The sequence below is a fragment of the Microplitis mediator genome, chromosome 2, assembly GCF_029852145.1.
Source record: "Microplitis mediator isolate UGA2020A chromosome 2, iyMicMedi2.1, whole genome shotgun sequence".
NCBI lineage: Eukaryota > Metazoa > Arthropoda > Insecta > Hymenoptera > Braconidae > Microplitis > Microplitis mediator.
The window spans coordinates 6426502-6451441 of NC_079970.1; the positions used below are offsets into that span (position 1 = coordinate 6426502).

General features: G+C 28.9%; 2 protein-coding genes across 10 annotated transcripts; one reads left to right on the forward strand and one right to left on the reverse strand.

The window, feature by feature from the left end:
* Positions 1-126: 126 nt before the first annotated feature.
* Positions 127-17068, forward strand: LOC130664015 (beta-1,4-glucuronyltransferase 1). Of its 8 annotated transcripts, none has more exons than XM_057463640.1 (6): positions 127-496; positions 570-1176; positions 10329-10866; positions 11129-11518; positions 12474-12818; positions 14569-17068. In XM_057463640.1, the coding sequence occupies exons 3-6, from the start codon at positions 10489-10491 to the stop codon at positions 15007-15009; spliced, it is 1554 nt and encodes a 517-aa protein (XP_057319623.1). In that variant the 5' UTR covers positions 127-496; positions 570-1176; positions 10329-10488; the 3' UTR covers positions 15010-17068. The 8 variants fall into 8 exon arrangements, with proteins under 8 accessions (XP_057319623.1, XP_057319629.1, XP_057319625.1 ...); XM_057463646.1 differs by having other exon boundaries at positions 570-651; XM_057463642.1 differs by having other exon boundaries at positions 575-1176.
* LOC130664014 (probable serine/threonine-protein kinase nek3) lies at positions 16409-24932 on the reverse strand. Of its 2 annotated transcripts, XM_057463639.1 has the most exons (5): positions 24745-24932; positions 24037-24363; positions 23335-23685; positions 23033-23259; positions 16409-22095 (listed from the first exon to the last, which is right to left on the reverse strand). In XM_057463639.1, the coding sequence occupies exons 2-5, from the start codon at positions 24338-24340 to the stop codon at positions 19897-19899; spliced, it is 3081 nt and encodes a 1026-aa protein (XP_057319622.1). In that variant the 5' UTR covers positions 24341-24363; positions 24745-24932; the 3' UTR covers positions 16409-19896. The 2 variants fall into 2 exon arrangements, with proteins under 2 accessions (XP_057319622.1, XP_057319621.1); XM_057463638.1 differs by lacking the exon at positions 24745-24932 and having other exon boundaries at positions 24037-24719.
* Positions 24933-24940: the final 8 nt, after the last annotated feature.

Here is a 24940-nt window from a genome sequence, read left to right on the forward strand (position 1 = left end):
AAATATTATATTTATTTATTAAGTCGGCAAAGTAGATATTCATTCATTTTACACAGACATTGGTGCTCTCTGTCTTCAGGGAATGACACTTGTGCTGATCAACTATCAGTCTACTCCGCACTCCTCAGTCCTCACTCGTGCTCCTGATGGTGGTGGTGGTGCTGCAGTTTTAGTTTTAACTTGAGTTGGACAAATACACCTATCAGCTCGCTTGTCAGGAGGCTACATGGTGAAGAACGAGAGTGGGGTGGATCCAGACGAGTACCAGAACCAGACCAGTAGTGAGTATAAAGAGTAATGCCAGAATACACCCTACGAGTTACCAAGTTACGTTAACTAGGCTAGAGCTAGAGCTCAGCAAATCTAACAATAAATATTTGAATAAAAAAAAGGTGGTTTATATCATCAGTGTCTGCAAGATAACCCACCAGTGAAGTGATGATCTGGTTATTTTTTGTTTACAAACAGTAAATATATTAATTTATAAAATAAAAATGTAAGTAAATAAATTATTTTTTAAAACTTTTACTTGGACGGATTTTAAATTATAAATAAATTTTTTTTGATAGTGAAGAAAGTGCAATTAAGTTTTAGTCCTTGACAACGAAGACGTGTTACAATATTTGACTACTGGTTTCATACGCATCTGTGGTTGGTGTTTTTTTAAAATATTTTTTATTTCTTTGTGAAAAATAACCGAGTCAATGTCCGAGATATCACAGGCATAAAAAAAAAAGTGTGGATCTCAGCAGTGCAGCATAGTAGGGCCATTTCTTGTTGATGACACAAAAGACTGGAGTTTTGCTTTGGAGTAGTGGTGCGTGATGGTAGTGGTTGTGTTCTGAGACAGTCTTTGGTCCAGTGCATTGGATGCAGAGACGACGAATCATATCGACGAGGTCGGTGTCGAGGGTGGAATTCCTCAGTCAGCTCTGGTTCTGACACCGGTTGCAAATTTGATTTTATTTAATCTTATCTAATCTGAGCCGCTCGTCAGCTTATCTATTATTGGATTGCCGCGTCTATTTTAATGGATAATTGTCAGTTTTACTAGAATAAATATTTAAATATATAGTAATAATATTATTTTAAAAATAAAGTAAAAAATCGTGGTCTTGATAATTGTCGTGCGTGTTCGGTTACTACTTCAAGCATGCACTGGTTCTTCTTTGCAAGGTAATTTTATAATTATCTATAATTGTTATTATTTTGAATCACGTGATACCTTTATCATTTATTTCATTAGAATAATAATGATAATTATTATTACTATTAATGTTGGTGTTAAAATAAATGATACTGAAGTTAGCCAACGTCTAATAACTTTTGGTTTCTTTTTAAAAGGCTAAATTATAAAAAAAAAATATTTAAAAAAATTGCACCTGTAGTTCTTTAAATTTTCTACAGGTGCATATTTTTAGTTTTTTTTTTTTTGTAATTTATTTGTTGAAAAAAAAAATCTGTAAATTGTCTCTTAACTTCAGGATCATTGATACTAAAGTTAGCCAACGTCTAATAATTTTTTTTTTTTTAAAAGGATAAATTATAAAAAAAAAATATTTTAAAAAATTGCACTTGTAGTTTTTTAAATTTCCTCCATGTGCATGTATTTAGCTAACACCCGCAATTTTAAAAATAAAAAATCATATAACTAGAAAAAAAAAAAATTTTCAAATTTAAAAAAAGTGCTCGTGTAGATTTTTCAATTTTCTAGACGAGTATTTTTTTTAAAAAGATTAAAAAATAAAAACTCGAGGTATAATTTGAAATTAAATTTTAAGATTACTTATTTTTTATTTAAAAATTATTACAAACCTCATTACTTTTTGATTTTTATATACAATTTTTCGAAATGTAGACGAGTGTTTTTTTTTTTTTCATTTTTCACTTTTCCAATTTTTAATCCAAAAATTAACCGTTATCCGCTTTTTTTAAATAAAATATCTTGTAATTAAAAAAAAAACAAAAATTTTTGAATTTTGAAAAAATACTCATGTAGATTTTTTAATTTTCTAAACGGGTATTTTTTTTGAAAGATGAAAAATACTCGCATTGTTATCTAAAAAAAAAATTCATACATTGATAATTAATTAAACGCTAATTAGTTTTTAAAATTTGTAGTCAGAGACTTCCGTATCCATGACTACGAGTGGGGGACAGAGCCATTGTCCAAAAGACATTCCTTCGATGCAAAATATTCGATATGCGACAAGTTCTCGAGTAGACAATCTTATCGAAAAAAAAAATATCTATGAATAAACTAAAAGTATAAAACTTCAAGTTTGTAACAGCAAAAATTTACGAAACGAAATATTATTGAAAAAAAATTCTAAAATGTAAAAAATTTTTTAAAAATTAAAAAAATGCTCGTGTAGATTTTTTAGTTTTCCAAACGTGTATTTTTTTTTGAAAGATCAAAAGTACTCTAATTGTTATTTTAAATAAAAATTCATAAATTTATAATTAATTAAAAGTTAATTCGTTTTTAAAATTTATAGTCGGAGGCTCCTTTATTTATGAGTGGGAGCCAGTGCCCATTTTGTGTATAAGTCTGTTTCGCTGAAAATGTAAAAAGATCTCGAAATTTACTATAAATTTGAGTTCAAGCTCCAATAACTTTTCAACAGATGAATTTATCAAAAAATAATGAGACTTTTTTTGAAGACCGTTTAATTTCCTACAAAAATATCTCTTGAGCTTATCTGTACAATGAGCCATTGCTGAGATATAAAATTCAAAATTTAAAATTTTTTTTTCCCATGTTATTTAAATGGGACATCAAAAATCAGGAAGTGGCACCTCTTAATATTAATATTAAGAGCTCAAACTTTACCAGAATGTTTCTTTCATCATCTTTCGATCAGTTTTTTTTTTGCCCACCCTAGTATATGTAGGACTGCTATATCTTTCGATGACAATCAAGGTTTTTATTTATTTTAGTTCAAGTATTTACTATTCTGTAACTAATTATTTTCTATAAATGGTACTTCGATGTGTTTCACATTTTAGAATTTTTTTTCAATAATATTTCGTTTCGAAAATTTTTACTGTTACAAACTTGAAGTTTTATACTTATAGTTTATTCATAGATATTTTTTTTTTCGATAAGATATCGAATATTTTTCATCGAAGGAATGTCTTTTGGACAATGGCTCTGTTCCCCACTCGTAGTCATAAATGCGGAAGCCTCCGACTATAAATTTTAGAAACGAATCAGCTTTTAGTTAGTTATTTATTTATTTATTTAACGCACTTCTGCAATTTACAAGTAATACATACAGATGCTTTGGCTTGTTTGCAATACATAAGTAAAAAGAAAATTACACTTCGAATTTTTTGACATATTAATACACTTAAACAATTATTGTAATTATTGATTATTCATAAGAGCTTTAGCTGCCGATTTAAAACTTGTAAGAGAACTACCAAAATACTTTAAGTTTTTGGAATATTTATTCACCGTGTTTAAGAGTTTAAATTTGTAAATTTGTTAACTAATTAATTATAAATTTATGATTTTTTTTTTAAATAAGAATTCGAGTATTTTTGATCTTTCAAAAGAAATACACATTTAGAAAATTAAAAAATCTACACGAGTATTTTTTCAAAATTATAAAACTTTTGTTTTTTTTTTTTAAATTACAAGGTTAATTTTCAGATTAAAAATTGGAAAAGTCAAAAATAAAAAAAATACTCGTCTACATTTCGAAAAATTGAGGCTTGTAATAATTTTTAAATAAAAAATAAGTAATCTTAAAATTTAATTTCAAATTATACCTCGAGTTTTTATTTTTTAATCTTTTTAAAAAAATACTTGTCTAGAAAATTGAATAATCTACACCAGCATTTTTTTTAAATTTGAAAAATTTTTTTTTTTCTAAAGTTATATGATTTTTTATTTTTAAAATGGCGGGTGTCGGCTAACTTCAGGGTCATACTATCATTACTATTAATGTTAACGATAAAATAAATGATACTGAAGATGATAAAAAAAAATATTTAAAAAAATTGCAACTGAAGTTTTTTAAATTTTCTACAGGTGCATATTTTTAGTTTTTTTTTTTTTTGTAATTTATTTGTTGAAAAAAAAAATCCGAAAATTGTTAACTTCAGAATCATTGATACTAAAGTTAGCCAACGTCTAATAATTTTTGTTTTTTTTTTTAAACGATAAATTATAAAAAAAAAATATTTTAAAAAATTGCACCTGTAGTTTTTTAAATTTTCTACATGCGCATATTTTTATTTTTTATTTTTTTGTAATTTTTTTTTTGAAAAAATAAATCCGAAAATTGTTAATTTCCTGTTAACCAGGATCATAAAATAAATGAGTTGTAGAGAAATAAATGGAGTATAAAATATTCATTAAAAAAAAACTAATGATTTTAGGTGAGGGTGATGTATTTTATTATTTAATTATAACCGTACTCAGGGTTATAGAATGAAAGTTATCAAGGTATGATGTTTTAAAGCTAAAAGTAAAAATGTGTCGTGTCGACCTGGTCTATATCTAGTGTCGATATCTGTGCCTATGCCTACATATCAATATTTATATAACTAAAGTCTACACCATACACACAAGTGTGATTGCACATGCGCTTGTATTGATATATTAACAATATATCTATTATTTGACGGTTGGTCAACACGCTAGGAAGCTCAGCGAAAGATTAATGGTTTCGCGTGTGACCTCATCATGCGGAGGAATTAGAAATTTAAGGAATTTATAGTAAAATTTTACCAATGAATTTACACCAGTTACACGTACACTAATAATTTATGATACGCCATGTGTACCTTGATTCGTTTCAACGTGAGCTAACGGAATTTTTTTTATTAAAAGAATGTGCTGACCCTATACTACAGTCTGGGAATTTAAATCTGAAATAAATTTTCTCTGAGAAAAAATAACTTTCAGAAATTTTGTATTTTCTTTTTAGAAATTTTTACTAGTGGAAATTTTTAATGTAATGGATTTTTAACGGAAAAATTCGATGACTTCATTGAAATCCATTATCTTAAGGTCATTCTCAGACACTGTCCCCCACTTTTTTTTTTAATTGCGGACATTCCCAGGCAGTTCCCTCCACTTTTTAAAAATTTTCAATGAAAACTGTCATTATTGTGTCAAAAATTTATCAACTAATTAAAAAAAAAATTAAGCATTAGTTGAAAAAAAGACAATTTTGCAAAAACGGATTTAAAAAAAATTATTTACAGTTGATATCAATTGAAAGTTAAACGAAACTTTGAAAATAAATTTCAGTTAAATTTTAATGCCAATTTTATAATTTGAATTTCCAAATTTTTTAGGCTGAAATTTATTCAACAAATTTTGTATAACTCCTAATCGATAACAACTGTGAGTAATTTTACAAATTTTATATCACGGCGACAATTATCGGTAATTACGTTGTCTTTTTTTCAATTAAGGTTTTAATTGTTTTTTAATTACGCGCATTCTCCGGCAGTTCCCCCCACTTTTTAAAAATTTTCATTGACAACTGTCATTATCGTGTCAAAATTTTATCAACTAATTAAAAAAAAATTAAAGCATTAGTTGAAAAAAAGACAATTTTGCAGAGACAGATTTAAAAAAAAATTACTTACAGTTGATATCAATTGAGAGTTAAACGAAACTGAAAATAAATTTGTTAAATTTTAATGTCAATTTAATAATTTGAATTTTCAAATTTTCTATCCATAAATTTCATTTAACTTCTAATTGATAACAACTAAGTAATTTTTTAAAAATTCTATACCTCGGTTCATTTAAGGTTTTAATTAATTTATAAAATTTTACTATAATTATGACAGTTGAAAGTAAATGCATATTTTTAAAAAGCGGAGAGATCTGTGAGAATGCCACATCTTTTTTTTTTTTTTTTTGGAGTTCTGTAAATAAATTTTGATTTCCTTTTAAAAAAAATATTCTTCAAGTTAAATATTTAATTACTACTTACGAAAATATTGTTTTTATAAGAGTTAATTTTTTGTTCAGTGTATAATTTTATGTATTCAGTTTTTTATCATATTTTATATTTAAGGTTTAGGTCACAGAAAAGTTCATGACGTTAATGAGCCATTAAGTTTGAATTTTATCAAAAGATTAAGCGATTAAAATAAAGCTTGAGTCATAGTAGAGGTTTTATTTTTTTTTAGTTTAACAAATTACGACTCAAGTGTTGTGTTAAGTGCTGGTTGAATTAGTTTTACACATGAAATTATATTTGTTTTATTTAGTTTGTTTTAGTTATTCAAAAGTACTCGATAAAAGTTACGTGTTTTTCATTTTTAGTTCTAAGAAATTTTATTTATTTAAATTTAAATATTACGCGGCAATTTAATATTTAAAATTATATAGGAGATATAAAATAATTTATGGTTAACTATTAATTATTTCACAGTGTAAATTATTAATTTTTTAAATTATACCTTTTATGCTTCTGTGAATATTTAAATATATAGATATATATGAAATATTAATTTATATCAGTCTAGAGGACTAGAGAAACGCAAGCGGTGAAAGCTTTCTCGCATCAAAATCGCTTTCGCTCGCATTTTATCGTCTGCTTTGCATACTCACAAAAAAAAATTTTTATTTTAATTGATAATTTATTTTATTTTTATTTAATGACAAGTTTTTTAATTATGCAATTAATATAATAATTTTTATTGTAGTCTACTGTTATTTTATTCCGCGTTATATCGCCGCACAGTAAAAAATTTTTCGGATTCGTATAAAGAAAGAAATCTGTGTTAAAAATTTTATGTTAAATATGTAACATTTTCGTGTGTTAATTTAACACACTGCTTTTGTGTTGTTTGATTAGTTCATTTTTAACACGAAAAAATGTTAATTGAAACAAAAGTAACATATGCTCAGTGCTACTGTCTAGTGTTAACACTTTTAAAATGTACCTTTAACATAGAGCACGTGTTAATTTACTGAAGTAACACAGAGAATGTGTTGAATTTACCGTAAATTGTAAAAAATCGAGAGTGAATTCGGAGTGATTAAGGATTTCATTCAAATCCGAATTCACTCTGTCACTCACAGTTCCAGAGTTTTAGAAAAAATAACTCCGCATACGGAGTAGAGGGGGAGTTTTTTCAGCGGAGAGAACTGGATTTTATTTAAATCCGCATTCACTCTGATTCGGAGTTTTAATATTAAAATAAACTCCCCTTCGGAGTGAATTTTACTTTAAGAAAATTAAATAAATACAGTCATCCGCTCCGCATTCACTCCATCATTCAGAGTTCTAGAGTTTTAAACAAAATCACTTCGCATTCGGAGTAAATAGATAATTTTTTTTCCCAGCATGCTCTGCAGAGTGATTTCGAAGTGATGTGAATTATTTTTAAATACGCTTTCTCCCCGATTCGAAGTTTTAATATTAAAATAAACCCCCCTTCGGACCTTGATTAAGAAAAATGATTTAATCTATGCCAAGTGTATATCTATATATTAGTGGGTTCAAATTATTCTAAATCATTTCAAATTGTTTCGAACCATTTCAAATAATTTTTCTTAATCAGGGGAGTAAACTTCAGGATAGATCCGGATTTAATCTGCGTTCACTCCGAAAATTTTTTACAGTGTAGTCATTGTTAATCTTATAAATACATAAATTTTTAGTATCAAAATAACACAAATAAAAATATTAAATCAACACTTTACGTGTGTTGCAGATAACATTTGAATGTGTTAAAGTTTTAGAACCGGTAACAGAGAATGCTAACATTTTCTTGTTTCATTTTTTTTACACAAATTAATAATTATAAAACAACATAAAAGTATGTGTAAAATTTTGTTTTAACACACAGTTTTGTGTTAATTTTAACAAAAATTTTTTTACTGTGTGCGATAAATAAATTGACGCGTTTTTAGAAGTTCTAAAGATCAAAAATGTTGACAGTATTATACTTTGTTTATAAAGCCACAAATAAAAATAAATGTATATCAGGAAAATAAAATAATGATAACAATTATGTTATAAATAAAAAAAAGAGAAAGGTATAGATGATTCACCGGTAAATCTACCGGATACACATCTCCATGTGTAATAATCCTTGAGGTGTTTTTTTTATATTACTTGTAACACATTCACTTTATTTATATACAATTTAATTATACAATAATAATTAATTGTCGGTTAAATTATTCTATCATTATCTTTTTATGCTGCGTTAAAAGAAAAAAAATAATAAATAAAAATGTAATGATGAATTATTGTGTAATGCACACGTGTGTATGTGAGATAAATTTTTTTACTGATGATCAAAAAAAAATAAAAGGTTTAAATAAAAAAAAAAAAAAGAATATATATATATAACTGACGAAATAAGAACGGACGTTGAAGATACCAGGAGATTGCTTATCAAATATAGCCAGTGAAGTCTACTTCCGTTTTTTTCGCATCCTCTCAGTCCAGAGAATGGACTCGAACTTTTTAATTTTTTTTTCTTTTTAAATTTTTTTTTTGCCGCCAGTAATTTCCAGTTTATCTGAAATATATTTCCAAGAGCCTTGACTAGACCTCGATTTCTTTAAATGAGATTTCTCTTGTTCATTTAATTCTCCATAGTAATATAAAAAGTATGAATAATTTAAGTTGTAGTTGTATTCAGTAGTCTCTTGCTCAATATTTTTCTCACTCAACTATGTAATGATGATTTAATGTATAGTTGTCTTCTTCAAATCGTAATATTTTATATAAGTTATATTAATTGTCACCTAGAATTATAATAACACATTTTAAATTTTACGAAACCGTTGATAAAAAATTAATTTTATTATTGCAAAAAAAATTTGATTAATTTATTTTATTTTGTTAAAATTATAATTTATGTTGGCAGATAATACAATTACTTATTAATTATACATTACTTATATTTTAATAAGTAATATATGGGGTAGGGTGGGTCGAAAAAATACTTTTTTTTGTTTGTCTTAGCATTGGGGTAGAATTTGTACCTTATAAAAAAAGAAAATTTTTCAAGAAAAAAAAATTTTTTTACTCAACATTTTGAGGTGGCCCACTCGTTTTTTAAATAAATAATTGATCCAATGGGGTAGTTCCAACGAAAAAAATTCTTTTTTGTCCAAAATCGCAGAAAACACCTAATAATTGTCGAATGTGATTTTTTTTTACTCCACTTTAATTTTAATTCAAAAGAAAGTGCTTTTCATTTTTTGATTTTTTACTTAAATTACAAGAATAATAGGAAAAAAATTTTTTTAACTTCTGACTTTCAATTAGCTTTCAAGGGGACACCCTACAGATTCTATAACATTTTTTACTACCACCCGTTCTCAAGTTATTGAGAAGTTGGGTTTTGTACTTTCAATTGAATTTTTATTATTGCTAATATTGTGTTGAAATTGTTCACAAATTAATTTTGTTGTTATTGATTAGTTATAAATAAAAAAATATTCAAAACTCTACAAATTTATTACAAACTTTCATAGAATTTTCGAATAAACATGTTTAGAGTTACTAATTAACTTCTCTCTTATCAATAACTTGAGAACGGGTGGTAGTAAAAAATGTTATAGAATCCGTAGGGTGTACCCTCGAAAGCTAATTGAAAGTCAGAAGTTGAAAAAATTTGTTTCCTATTATTTTTGTAATTTAAGTAAAAAATCAAAAAATGAAAAGCACTTTCTTTTGAATTAAAATGAAAGCGGAGTAAAAAAAAATCACATTCGACAATTATTAGATCCTGTTTGATCAATTATTTATTTAAAAAACGAGTGGGCCACCTCAAAATGTTGTGTAAAAAAATTTTCATATTTTGTGGGCGAAGTGCTAAAAAAGGTGAAAAATAAAATATCTGCGCACAAAAAAAGGATTTCTTGACGCAAAATATTTTTATTCACTTCAAGAAATTTTTTGAATTATAAATTGAAAAAATAAAATTTTCTTGAGGCAAGAAATTATTTCTAGTCTCTAGGGAGTTCTTTTATTGTAAAGTGATCAGACAAAAAAAACCAAATTTATTTCATAATATTTTTCTACAAAAACAAAATTTTTCCAAAACAGTAAAAAAAACTCAAAATAATGCTCAATTATATTTACAAAAGTAATTTTTGAATATTTAAAAAGTATTCAAAAAGAAAAAAAAAATTTTCTTAAATTTTGGGGATACCCCGTTGTCCCCTACCCGTTTTGCCCCGGTTTTCTCTACATGATAATCGATATAATTGACAAGCACAGCTTTGAATAAAATAACCATGTATATACATATAAATATCCAGTAGTTACAAAGTCTTAGTTGTTCTATGGTCTCTTTTAATAATAAATATCATAATTGTATTACAGGGCCAGGAGGTGAAGAACGTAATTGTGAAGACCCGGTTGCACTGCGACCATCCATGTCAATAAATCAATCCAAAGATGATACTAAAATCTTAGCACGAGTACTTAAAACAACAAAATAACAATAAATCTCCAGCTAAATTTAAATAAAACAACTACAAGTATGATAGTGAGAAGAAATTGGGCCTTGCGGCTGTCTGTCGTCGTCAACATCTGCGTTCTTCTGTACATATGCGTTCACTTCAGAACAGGAGCTTGGGTCGAGGATGGTTCTAATTGGGATAACTCATCGGGACCTAGTGTACAAGAAGTTTCGAATGAAATTCAAGCAAATAACAACAACAACAACAACAATAATCAAAGTAGTCAAACAACACGATTATCAAGCAGCGTTGAAGGAAGATTTTCTAGATTAATTTCAAAAGGTAAAGATAAACCAACGGAATCTATTGAAGCATCTAAGGCCATTGAAAATAAGGAACAGACGAGTCATAAATCAGAGACTGCACAAAGTTCTTCTCTATTCCTTTCCGGTCAAGAGGTGAGTATTTCATGTCAATGACTTTATAATTTATTGCTGTTGCTGTTGATGTTCATCTTTTGGCTTTAAATCTTACAACAATTACTTCCAGAGCTATTCATTTTTTTACCTTTCCTTCTTCCAGTCCTTGCCATACTGAGAATAATTATTTAACTATTTAACTGAACAACTGTGAGCACTACAACGTACGATTCTTGTCTTCATTTATTTACTTTTTCTTTTAATTTATCGACTAGTTTTAATTTATGTATTTTTTTTGCAGAGCTCTCCGCTGGCCCAACCTTCAGCAGCGGCGGTGTCGTCGTCATTGAGCTTAAAGGACATAATAAAGTGTAACGACAAGTCGCTGGAAGCTAGAATTGCCCAACGCGGCGATTACTGGGTACTTTATAACTATGTGCCAATGAGTATTTACGTTAGATGTTGGGAAAGCGTCACTTATACGACCCATGCGGACTTTACGTTTCTCGACAATCTGGAGCCGTTGCTGCGACGCTGGCAAGCACCAGTATCGATTGCTTTACATGCACCAGGCACAGACTTTCAGCCGACTTTAGATTCAATCAGATACTTGAGAAATTGTGGGAGTCCACTTGTATCACAATTCACCACCTTTCATATTTATTTCAATAGCAAACATGTACCCCGATCGGTTCGTTGATTATTATTATTATTTAGGGTAGAAGTAGGAGTTGTGGCCACTGCCCCATTTTTGGACATACGATACTTTATTTTAATTAATTAAAAAATATAAAAACTCCCATTGTAAAAATGTGATAAAAGTAATTTTATTTAAAAATTAAATGATCCGAAAATTAGTAAACAATTTTTGGATTTTTTTTCAACAAATCAATGACGAAAAAAAAAAAAAAAAATTTGCACATGTAGAAAATTTAAAAAACTACAGGTGCAATTTCTTAAATATTTTTTTTTTATAATTTATCGTTTTGAAAAAAATCAAAAAATTATTAAACGTTAACTTCGGTACAATAAAATTAATTTTCATTATGACAATAAAGTTAGCAGACATTTAAAAATTTTTTGATTGTTTTTAGCAAAAAAATAAAAATTTTGAAAAATTTCACGTATAGTTTATGAAATTTCCGACATGTGCATTTTTTTAGAAATATTTTTTTTTCATTATTTATCTGTTAAAAAAAATGTTTTATAATTTCAAATGTCTGCTAACTTTACTATCATATTTTCATTGTGTATTTTAAAAATTTTTTGTGTCCAAAACTGACGCTAAAGTGGCCAAAAACGGCTTACCCTATTACACTGCAAAAAATTTGGAGTGAATTCGGAGTAATTATGGATTTGAATTCACTCGGAGTTCCGGAGTTTTAAAAAAATCACTCCGAATTCGGAGTCAATAGGGAGTTTTTTTCAGATGAGTAATTTCGGAGTGATCTAAATTTTATTTAAATTCGATTAGGAGTTTTAATACTAAAAAGAACTCTTTTTAGGAGTGAATTTCACTCTGAGGATTAAATAAATAAAAAGACATCCGCTCATTCACTCCGCTAATTTTTTACAGTGTAATACTTTATTTTAATATAAATAACTTATTTGTACATCTATCTAATCTTAAAAATTTTTTTTTTCAGGTACCGTCAAGCGAAAAAGTATTATCCTCTGAGCCATATAACTGTAGTCTTGGGGCACCTTGGTCAAATCAAAATGTTATAAACAACAAAATGTATAAAAACGAAAAGAAACTTTTGTATCCTGTTAATGTTGGGCGTAATATTGCGCGTGAATCTGCCATAACTCACTACGTACTCGCGAGTGATATTGAGCTTTATCCTAATCCAGGTTTGCCGGATAATTTTCTCGAGATGATACGTAAAAATGATCATCCAGCGTTATCTAAATCAAATCCTAAAGTATTTGTACTACCAATATTTGAAGTTGATAAAAAAAGTCAACCGCCAGTTAACAAAACAATTCTGGTATTTACATAAATATTGATAATAATTTGATGAGTTTATTAAGCGAGCATAATTATAATGTATAAATTTTATTCAATGCCAAGGTGGTCAAAAGCAATATGTATTAAGTTCATCAATACCCAGAGTGAATGCAGAGCAGATGACTATTTATTTAATCCTCTCGGAGTAAAATTTACTCCGAAGCGGAGTTTATTTCAATATTGAAGCTCTGAATCCGAGTAAATGCGGATTTTAATTAAATCCAGATCCAGAGGAGTGATTTTTTTTTTAAACTCCGAGACTCCGAGCGATGGAGTGAATTCGGATTTAAATAAAATCCGTAATCACTCCGAATTCACTCCTCATTTTCTACAGTGTATGAATAAAATTACATACATGTATTGAATCGAGACTATTATTGTCTCTTTAAAAAATAGTATGCATCTACTATTTTTGAATACTTGAACAGTTGTATACTAATTACTTTTTAAAGAGATTAAATACGTAGGGTAGAAGTACCATTTGTGGCCACTGCTCCATTTTTGGACTTTTAATACTTTATTTTAAGTAATGAAAACGTATTAAAAAAAATTTTTATCGCAATCGTGTGATAAAAATATCGCGTGCTTAAAGGTAAAAAGGCTTATAGGTAAGGGTTAATAGGGATTTATGGTGAAAGGGCGTATAAAAAAATTTTTTTTTGCCATTCGGTTTGAAATTGTCCGAAACGTAAAAATCTGTGAAAAAAAAAAGTTGGTATCCTAAAGCTGAAAAGGCGTATCTCAAGACATACGCCTTTTCACCTCTAAGAAAAGTACTACTTAAAAGTAAAAGGGCGCATAAAAAAAATTGTATTTTTTATACCAAATGTTAAATAATTGTTTCACAAGACAAGTTTGCTTGTTTGCATGTTTAGGTTTCCACTATATTTAAATGGAGTGGAAACCTAAACATGCCAACATGCAAATAACCTTCTCAATAAGACAATTTATAGATAAATTGAGAAAAATATAAATAGCCCGAACTAGGAGTCGAACCCATTCATGGATATGTTCTTTTGTGAGCTGGAAGAAAAAAAAATGATACGCCCTTTCACCTTTAGATCACCAAAATTTCGAATTCTTAAAAGGGCGTATAATTAAAGACATACGCCCTTTTACCTTTCAATTTTTTTTTTTTCAATTTTAAGCGTAGAATGTGTCTACTACTCGATTGGCAATAAAAAAAAAAATATGCGCCCTTTTACCTTTGCAAAGGTAAAAGGGCGCATAAATTGTTATAAGCCCTTTTACCTTTAAGCACGCGATATATTCAAACACATTTAAAAAAATTACTTATGTTTTTGTGTATTTTACAAATTATTTTATTCAAAATTTCTAAGTAGCCAAAAACGGTACTCCTACCCTATATGTAATTTTATTCATACACTGTAGAAAATGAGGAGTAAATTCGGAGTGATTACGAATTTTATTTAAATCCGAATTTACTTCATCACTCAGTTTCAGAGTTTAAAAAAAAATCACTCCCCTGGATCTGGATTTTATTTAAGCCCGGATTCATTCGAATTCAGAGCTTCAATATTGAAATAAACTCCGCTTCGGCGTAAATTTTACTCCGAGGGGATTAAATAAATAGTCATCTGCTCTACATTCACTCCGTGTATTTTTGAATTTAATACATACTGCTTTTGACCACTTTGACACTAAATAAAATTTATATTGATAATTATAAATAAATAAATAAAATTAATGAAATGATAATTTGTTTTTAGATAAAAATGCTCAAGTCAGGCAGCGCAATACCATTTCACAAGAGATTGTGTTCAATTTGTCACAATATACCCAAAGGGAAAGAATGGCAAGATGCTGTCGAGACAACGGATCTTACGGTATTTCATGTTGGTAAACGTACTGGTAATTTTGCTCACTGGGAACCTATATTTATCGGTACAAATAATGAGCCAATGTACGAAGAACGTTTAAGCTGGGAAGGTAAAAGTGATAAAATGCCACAAGGTTATGCGCTCTGTGTATTAAATTATGATTTTCTTATTCTCAATAACGCGTTTCTTGTACACCGACCGGGTATTAAATCTTACAAAAAAGATCAACGACGCGACATGCTAACTGAGAAAACCAATACGTTTATTAAAAAAATTTTATTACCCGAGCTTAAAGTCATGTACGGAACAAGAAAAGGCTGTGTCGTTTAATTACACAGCTATGTTAATATTTATTATAGTTAATTGACATCATTGCGACAACTGTTGATATTTAAAATATTAAATAATTAAAAAAACGAAAAAAAAAAAAAAAAACAAAAAAAAATTCTCAGTCGTTATTTATACAATTACAGCAATCAATAAGACCTCATGTATTTAATAATTATGATTGTTATAACAATTTATTGCCATATGACCTTTTTTTCATCACTACTTCTATTGACTTATTAATTGACATTTGCTATTTATTTATCAAATATACCATTCAAGTATTGACTTTTATTTAACGCCAACGAAAATAAGGTTTTGACATTTTATATTTGGCCAAAAAATAGAGTACTTAAATAATGTATGAGTGTGTCTTAATATCATTATAATTATTATTATTATTATTAAACATTGACTGTATTAATTAAAAGCCAGCCTTCTATTTTTCACTTGTATTTCTATATATATATATATTTAAAAAAAAAAAAATTTTAATTATAATTAAATGATGACATCAAATGACTAGGAGTGTGCGAATAGTTCGAAATTATGAATTATTTGTATTGAATCGAATCGAATAATTCAAATTTTTGAATAATTTGAATTTTTTTGAATTATTTGTGTCTTCGAATTTGAAAATTTTCTTTTGAACGACCTAAGGAGGTAATATTTTTTCCGATCATTAAAAATTTTGTCAGAAGTAAATAGAAGTCAGATATAAATCTATAAAATTACTTTTGGTTACTTTAAAAACTAAGCTCGTAATTAAAGTCAAGAGATTTTCAATTAAATTTAATTGACTGATAAACACTGGAAACGTTAACAGAGGGTTAAACATTTCGTATTTTCAAAATTTATAATTCGTCAAGAGAAAAATTTTTAAAAAATTCTCATTTACTCTACGAGTGCAACAAAAATAGTCCCGTTTATTTTTCTGTGAGAAAAAGGTCCGATGGCGTTTTCCCTTAAAGACAAACAGTGCTCGCAATTTTTTAAAAATATGCAATGACTCAATTGTCATTATATTAAAATTTTATAAATTAATTAAAAGTTTAATTAAACTGAGGTATAGAATTTTAAAAAATTTTTTTAAAGTTGATATCAATCAGAAGTTAAACGAAATTTGTTGAATAAATTTTAGCCTAGAAGATTTGAAAATTAACATAAAAATTTAACTAAAATTTATTTTCCAAATTTCGTTCAACTTCCAATTGGTATCAACTTTAAATAAATTTTTTTAAAATTCTATATCTCAGCTCTGTTTTTTTTTCAATTAATGCTGTAATTTTTTTTTAATTAATTAAAAAAATTCTAATACACCTGACAGTTGAGTCATTGAAATTTTTTAAAAGTAGCGGACACTGACTAAAAAGTTAAAAATAAGTTACGAACAATTAAAAAATTTTCAAATTATTCGATCCGATTCGAACACTCCTACAAAAAAAAGTATTAATTTAAAAATTATAAGTGTAAATAATGTAAACACAATCTGCAAATGCGCCTTTATTGTCTAATAACATATTGATGTAAATGTTATGCAAATTTTTTAAATCCGCATAACATATTCTGTGCCTTATTGCCTTTATCATGTCATAAGAATGTACGTACGTTTAAACATAACATTTGCTAGTGTATCATACAACACATGATAACGATTATGAATGAAAAAATGAGTAAATGGTTCTTAAGTATTATGAGTTTAGTAGTAATTTAAAAATGCAAGATAAAGGTGACCATATGCCAACGTTATATTTTCTAGTAATTTATTACATAATAAATAATAATTAAAAGTAATTATCACTTGCGAATGGTTGGCGTGAATAATTAAAAGGTTTAGTGTTGAAGCTGAGATAAGACTTGTCTTGACATTATTTATGTTAATATTATTATTATTATTGTTATATATATAAATATATTGTAGAGAGCGGGCAACAATGATATGTTTATTGATGTAAAGAGACCGTTTCTTGACTTTCATATTTATCTGTAAATACTTGAGTACGTTTACGAGTAACTGATGGGTATGAACGTGAAATGTAAATACAGTGTAAACTTAAACATAAATTAAAGTGTCAAACTCGAATGTCACGTGAAAATAAAGCGCGCATTTATTGTTTATTTGTTAAAGAATTTTAAAAAAATAAATTAATAAACAATAATAAATAACAGTAATTATTTTAACTTTTCGTACTATTTATTTTATTTTTAATTAAAATATACAGAATTGGAGACTGTAATCACACAAATTTATTTTAATTTATAATTTTAAATATTTCTTTACACACATCTCCGAATTAACAGCAAATAATTTTATTATTATTATTTTATTGTGAAAAAAATAAACTTTTTATTATTTTATTTCTAGCGATTAAACGCCATAAAATAAAGACTTTTCTTATACTTTTTTTTACACATATATGGGTATAATTAAATATATATTTTCATTTTTTATTTTAGGTAAACGCAATAAGTATGTAATGCGTACATATTTATTTTAATTTATATGATATTTATAATTCTCACGTAAATTTAAATGATCCTCAAATTAGCATCCAATTAATAATTTTTGAATTTTTTTTTAAATTTAAAAAAAAAAACTAAAAAAATGCACATGTAGAAAACTTGAAAAACTACAGGTGCAATTTTTTGAAATATTTTTTTTTTTAATTTATCATTTTTACAAAAATCAAAAAATTATCAGACGTCGGTTAACTTCAGTATTATAAATTAGCCGACTATTAATTTTTGGATTCTTTTTAAAATGATAAATTAAAAAAAAAAAATATTTCAAAAAATTGCACCTGTAGTGTTTCAAATTTTCTGCGTGTGCAATTTTTTAGGTTTTTTTTTTTTTTGCAATTGACGTTGAAAAAATAAAATCCAAAAATTGCAAATTGTCTGACAATTTCAGAATCATGACTAACTTCTGTATCATGGATTTAAATTTTAATTTAGTCGTCAAAACAAAAATTTGCGAGACTGATATTTTTTTATTATGATTTTAAATCCATTAAATAATTATAGTCCATAAAAGCTAGTGCTGTTAATTGTTTTTTTTTATCCGCACATTCAGCTGGTAATTTAATAGGCACGTCAAATATATTTATATACAATTAACAATATATTTTTAAAATCATTTTTTCTTTTATTAATTTCATGTGTTTCAATTATGAAATAAATAAACTCGCTCGTTAAATTAAAATATCCATTAAATAATTTTACTGTCTATTAATTTGATTTAAATCAATTTGCTGTTCGATATTTTAAACGGAAGACTAAAATAATTATATAAAAATTGATTGATTTTTTTTCTTTTAAATCAAAATACACAGTAAAAAATAATAAATAAATTATTTATTTAAAAATAATTATAAAGACTTAAACATTATTTATTTTAATTCCCGATATTTATATTTTTAATTTTCATTCGACTAAAATTATCGCACTAATTATTTATTTAAACGTTAAAACTTTTTTCGGGAAGATCGTAATTAAAAAAGAGAGAAAAAATATATATATACATAAATATTTTGTATATATGTAGATTAGACTGATTCAAAAAAATCGACTACTTTTTTTTTTTAATTATACGGAAAACATTTTTCGATGACGAGAAAAAAAATCTCTAAAATTGGAGCTTTTAATAGTAATTGTAAAAACCACCGCGCAATTTTTGATTTTCTATTTAAATAACGCGGGGAAATTTTGTTTTAAAGTGGAATTTTATCACTGAGCGAATAAATGTATCGGGAAAATCAATAGACATTTTGGTAGAAAATTGAACGCACTACAAAAAAGATCTCATTGTTTTTCGATAAATTTAATTTTTCAAAAGTTACTCAAAATCAAAATTGAATTCCTATTAAATTTTAGTATTATTTTACTTTTCTGACGAAACTATCAGACTTATCGTAAAATGTTATAGAACATTTTTTGTAGATCATTTCATTTCCTACAAATTATCTCTCATCAAGTTTCCGAAATTTTTGAAAGTTCTTTAGATATTTGCATTTAAAAGTAACGAAATTCGGCCAAAATACGATTTCTCGGAACAAATTGACATTTAAATGCAAATAACTAAAAAACTTTCAAGAATTTCGAAAACTTTGTTAAGAATAAGTTGTAGGAAATTAAATGACCTACAAAAAAGGTCCTGTAGCATTTTACGTTATGTGTGATAGTTTCGTCAGAAAAGTCAAATAATGCAGAAATTTACTATGAATTTGACTTTGACTTTAATTTTTGAAAAATTAAATTTATCAAAATTGAGAGATTTTTTTTGTAGTGCGTTCAATTTCCAACACAAATATCAATTGACTTTTCCGATACACTGATTCGCTGATGAGTAGTAAAATTCCATTTTAAATAAAATTTTTCCCGCGTTTTTTAAATAGAAAATTTAAAATTGCGATCACGTGGCTGTTAATTTTAATATTAAGAGTTCAAATTTTGACACTTTTTTTTACGTCATCTCGAAAAATATTTTCCGTATACCTTTTAAAAAAAAAGAATAGCCGATTTTTTGAATGTCTAATGTAGATATACTACACATTTTAAAAATGATTAATGGAGATAAATATGTCGCGAAGAATATATGAAACGATGATGTCAATTTATAATAAAAATAAGAAATTAATTTTAATGATTAGCGCCAGTGACCTGCATCAAATTAGAACCGATATTAATTAAAAGTTCTAAAATATAATTAAAAAAAAAAAAAAAAAAAAAAAGAAAGAAAGAAAATATAATAAGAAAAAAATATATATTTATATTTATCTTTAGATTTAATAATAACGAAAAAAAAAACAAATTTAATTTAATTAGCATCTATTAATTAAAAAAGAAAAAAAATATATATAAGCATATATATATTTATATCTACATAACTATTTATTTACTGAGACGCTTTAGACGTGACCGGGTACCTAGTGATCTAGCGCTCGGATTGTAAGGAGTTGACTTGACTCTCTTAGCAATTCCGGTTACAGAATTTGGTGAAACAGAAGCTGATTGCCCATTGGCTCCTCCAATATTACCACCAGCTTGTTTTAATTTTCCCGGTGTCGTTAATCCCGTAGCGATTGTCGTCGTCGTCGTCGATTTAACTTTAGACGGCGTACTGGACATCCGGAGTTTCGTGGTGTTGGAAGGCGGCAATGAGAGCCGATTTTGCTTGATAATATTGTACTGGTGAGCCAGTTGAGGAGGAACTGTGTGTCCCGATGCAATGTCAACATTCCGAGACCTCAAAGTTTTAATAGGAATCGCAGCTATCGTATCAGACCTGAGCCAACGCTGAGGTGTGCTGGTGGAAGACGACGTTGGATCACTTGACAAAGCAGCGCCACCAGTAATAACATGATTTAATCTTGACCTATCAGATGAACAACTTCCAGCACGAGCACCACGACGACGACGACGGTGGTGACTTGATTTACTTTGATCCCAATCTCTTAATGCGAAACTTCCTCTCAATTGAACCCGACTCGAGCCATTTATTGATGGTCTTCTTATTGTTTTAACTGGAGTTGCTTTCTTTTCAAGACTACGTCGTTGAAATGACGTCGGTGATACTGTCAATTTTTCACGAGCATTTGGTGTACTGGTATTCGTTGCTGCTGAGTAGGATGTTGTTGGAGAATTAACGTTTCTTAATTTAGATACTACAGAGCAACGTGAATTACCAGGCCAACGACGTACTCGATCATGTCGTAATGACTGTTGTTTTGACTGCTCTTGATTTATTGGATTATTCTCATCAGTTGGAGCATTTGCATCACATCGTCTATCTTCTGATCGCGTGCGACGTTTAAAATTAGGCGGTTCTGGTACAGCACAGATACCAGGATCTTCAGCATCTTCTAACGTAGAACTGTGTCTACGTTTATTGTTAACGATTTCTTTTGTACGTCGGGTTGAGCCTGGTCTGAGTGGAGTTTCGCGACGTCGTTTTAGTCTGGCAGTATCTACTGGAGACGGGGCTGGCATTTTTTGATCATCTGTGACAGATGTCGACGTAGCTGGCATCAATTGAGGTGACGTTTGTACAGAATCATTTTCACGTCTTTCTAAATTTTTAGTTTCATCTGTAATACTTTCATTGGAAAAATCAGACGGTTTATCAAGATTTGAATCCGCTGACAGGCTTTCAAATTTATCCTTTTCACAATCAATTTCTGTTGGATTATTTTTTTCGACAGACGTTTGACAGGAAATCAAATCAGCCAGACTGGAATTCGCTGAATTATTTAGTCTAGATCCGCTGCTATTGAATGATTCCCAAGATCCAAAGAATGCGTTTTCTCTTTTCAATTGATGGGCATCTCCAGTGTCTTCTGTAAAATCTTTATCAAGTGGTTCCTCTTCTGCAACAGTGGTCTCAATTAAGGAATCGTTTACAGATGATTGACCAACACTGTCATTGATATTTGTATCACTTTTTATTGTAGATTCGTTATTTTCTTCGGCGGAAGATTTATCATCAACAGTATCGTCAGATAAAAGTTGACCAGCATCATCATTACTTATATCACTGGAGGATATTTCAGCAACTTGAATATTCTCCATACTTGTACTTTCTTTAACACTAGATTCACTTAAAGTATCATTACTATTTTCAACTTTTTCATGTTTATTATTATCAACAAACGGTTCATAATTAACACAATTTTCTTGGAAACTATAGTCACCAGGTAAACTTTCATTTAGTCCGGATGAAGACGACGAAGGACTGATGGTTTGATTTGAATCCTCGCTGACCGTATTGTTGATTAAATTTGATGCTGCTGCTACTGGAGTTGGAGGCACGACGACATTGGCCATTGGTGGTTGGGTCCTGTCGATGTTGGGCTCATGGGGATTTGAATTACACGGATGTGGTGTTAGAGGTGTAGGTATGGTCTTTGGAACTGAAGGTACGGCATCTTTTTGACGACGATTCATTAAAACTTCACAGCGTGATGGTCCTGGTGGATCTATCATCAATGTCACGACACTTGTGTTATCAGCTCGTAAGCGCGTTGATGACCAACGTTCTAGAGCACGATCTACTAAACTCTTGGAAGGGTTTATCCACATTTGTGATTCTCCCTGGAACATTATAAGAAATACATTTAATAATTTCGCATCTATTATAATTAATAAATGATATATAGCAGGGCTGTGGACAAAATAAAAAAATGTGGAATATGGGACGGTTATCTTGTCACATTACGCAGGACACGTTGGAGACTGGAGGCTGTTCAGAATCTTTTTGTCAAGTTTATAGTTAAGTTTTGGGAGGCAACAGGTGTAGTGATAAGTGCTGAGGATATGAAGGTCAGCTTGGAGATCATTAATATTAATCTATTTAAAACCGTAAGATGGACGGTGGAGTTTGAAAGGTTCATCTATCATGGGAAATTGCCTTCCTGGTTAGGATTTGGCAATCTTTCATGATGTGTTTCATGTGAATTAAATCATTAAATCGATTCTCCAGAAATTTTGTCTGATGTCAAGTTCAATATCCCGAATAAGAGTCTAAGAAAGAATAGACTTTTACACAGAGAAATTATTTTCGTTTGAAATGCTATGGTGTCATAGTAAAGCCGGACTATCTGCCACCTGCATAAATTTAAATAAACACATGGAAAAATTACTATGGCCACAGTAATATTTCCAATGGTTACAATAATTTGATATAATAAAAAAAAAAATATGCACCTGTAGAAAATTAAGAAGGCTATAAGTGCAATTTTTTACAAATTTTTTTTTTTAATAATTTATTATTTTTAAAAAATACCAAAATTATCAGTCGGCTAAATTCAGTATCATATTCTTTCTTTCGATAAATTTATTAAGTTATTATAATTTTTAATTAATGCGCAAGCCCATTAAAAATTTTTTTTTAAATATTAAATTCCACAATCGATCGAGTATTTGAATAAATATTCAACTTTTAATAACACGAGACTGCCGCGTAATCTTATAAGTGTCCAATTACAGGGACACTGAAAATTAGTATTTATTAAATAATTTAAAAAATTACCGGTAAGAGATTTCCTGTCTGCTGCGAAGCAATAAAATGTTTTTCATTGTGTCGTTCAGCAGCTTGAACGATTGCCACAGCAGCTTGAGGTGTCAGCATATTCCAGAGACCATCAGTACCAAAGATAAGACACCGATATGACTTGACATCAACTTTAATAACTTTAACATCTGGCTCAGGCGAGACAACAAAAGTGTCTAGTTCTGAGTTATAACTCCATAAGTCACCTAGAAAAAAAAATAACCCAACAGTCAGACTCAATAATTAACTTGAGCCAATTAAAAATTTTATTTGACACTCACCCAAAGATCTCGCCACAGCTAAAAATGGAATCTCATCTATATGAGTAGATCTTCGTACAGGTCCTTTGTGCCCGATCCTAGGCCTGTTCCAAACGACTCTCGGCACACCAGATTTGCTGATAACTTTTCCTCCGGACTCTTGGATCCTTATCATCTCCGGTCCACTCTCCGGTTTATGGTCTCTAGTCAGTGGTTTCGCTTTCCACTGAGGATCATCTTCATCCTGATAACCGAGAATTATTCCCGAGTCTCCAACATGTCCCACATAAATTTTTCCTTTGCGTATAAAAGCTATACTAGCAGTCGTACCAGCTGTTGACGGCAGTCCTGAGGCAGTTCTCGGCCATTTGTCTGTCATAAAAAAAAACAATTAACTGTAATTAAAATCCAGGTTTTTTTTTTTTTTGCATACTAATAAATTTGAATAAATTTCCATAATCTGTCATCATAAATGTCAACATAAAATCTCATAAAATCTATATCTATTTTGTATACAATAAATATAAACAATAAATATTTATATTTTAGGTTAGTGCAGCTCATTACATAACCTAGATTCTAAACTTATGATCCCAAGAGTGGGGGAAATACGCGGGACAATGATGCAGAATTTCATGATAACTTTAAAAATCATAAATATTCAGATTTACAACCCTGGCAAAAAAAATGACAATAAATAAAAGTAAAAATAAAAATACAAACCCAGTTCTCGCCACATAGCGTAGTGTGTGTTAACATATCCGTCTCTAATCGCTCGTAGCACATCCTCATCCTTGTCACTCCAAAAGTTTTTTTGCTTGACAATAATGTCCATAAGATGATCCTTAGCAAATTTAGCAGCCTCGCCTCCTCCATGACCGTCAAAAATACCAAAAAACGCGTATTCCAGGTCCTTATCATCGGAAGTTTGTTGGTAAGCGACACTGAACATGTCCTCCATGTATTTACGGCCGCCCTGGTTACAGTGTCCGGTAACCCGGAGGTTAACCTTGATGCTTAACGGCATTATGAATCACCTTTCACACAATACTGTAATTTATTTTATAATATTTTATTTAAAAAAACGTAACTCAGCACCCAGTACTGAATATTTATCCACTATTATTATCACTTCTGTATTTAATAATATTATTATTGTTGTTATTATTATCAGTAACTACAGTATAGATACGAAGCCAAGTCTAACGTTTCTGATCCGATGGCTGGCTTATAGACCAGAGACCACGTACTTGTAACACACAGACTGGAGCGGAAACCTCGCGTATTAATTTTACTGCCATAAAAATTGTGGTGGGGTCGCTGCTGCTGCTTATACTTCTACTTCTCATTCCCCAGAGCGAGGCATTACAATGTATATGTATATGTATAGTATATATATGTTGTATATGTACACAGTAATTCAACACTCACATTATTTACCAGGTTCTGTTCTATACATTCTATTCCCCTCCATCTGTCGGAGACTAAGACTTGGGTTAAGTTGAGAAGAATTCGACTTGCGCGCGTGAGAGCCAAATGGAAAACACGATGAGTACTTCTACTTCCCCTCTTGTCTCTCCTCGATTCTCGAGTCACTACTGACTGTGCAAGTATCTAGTATCCTCAC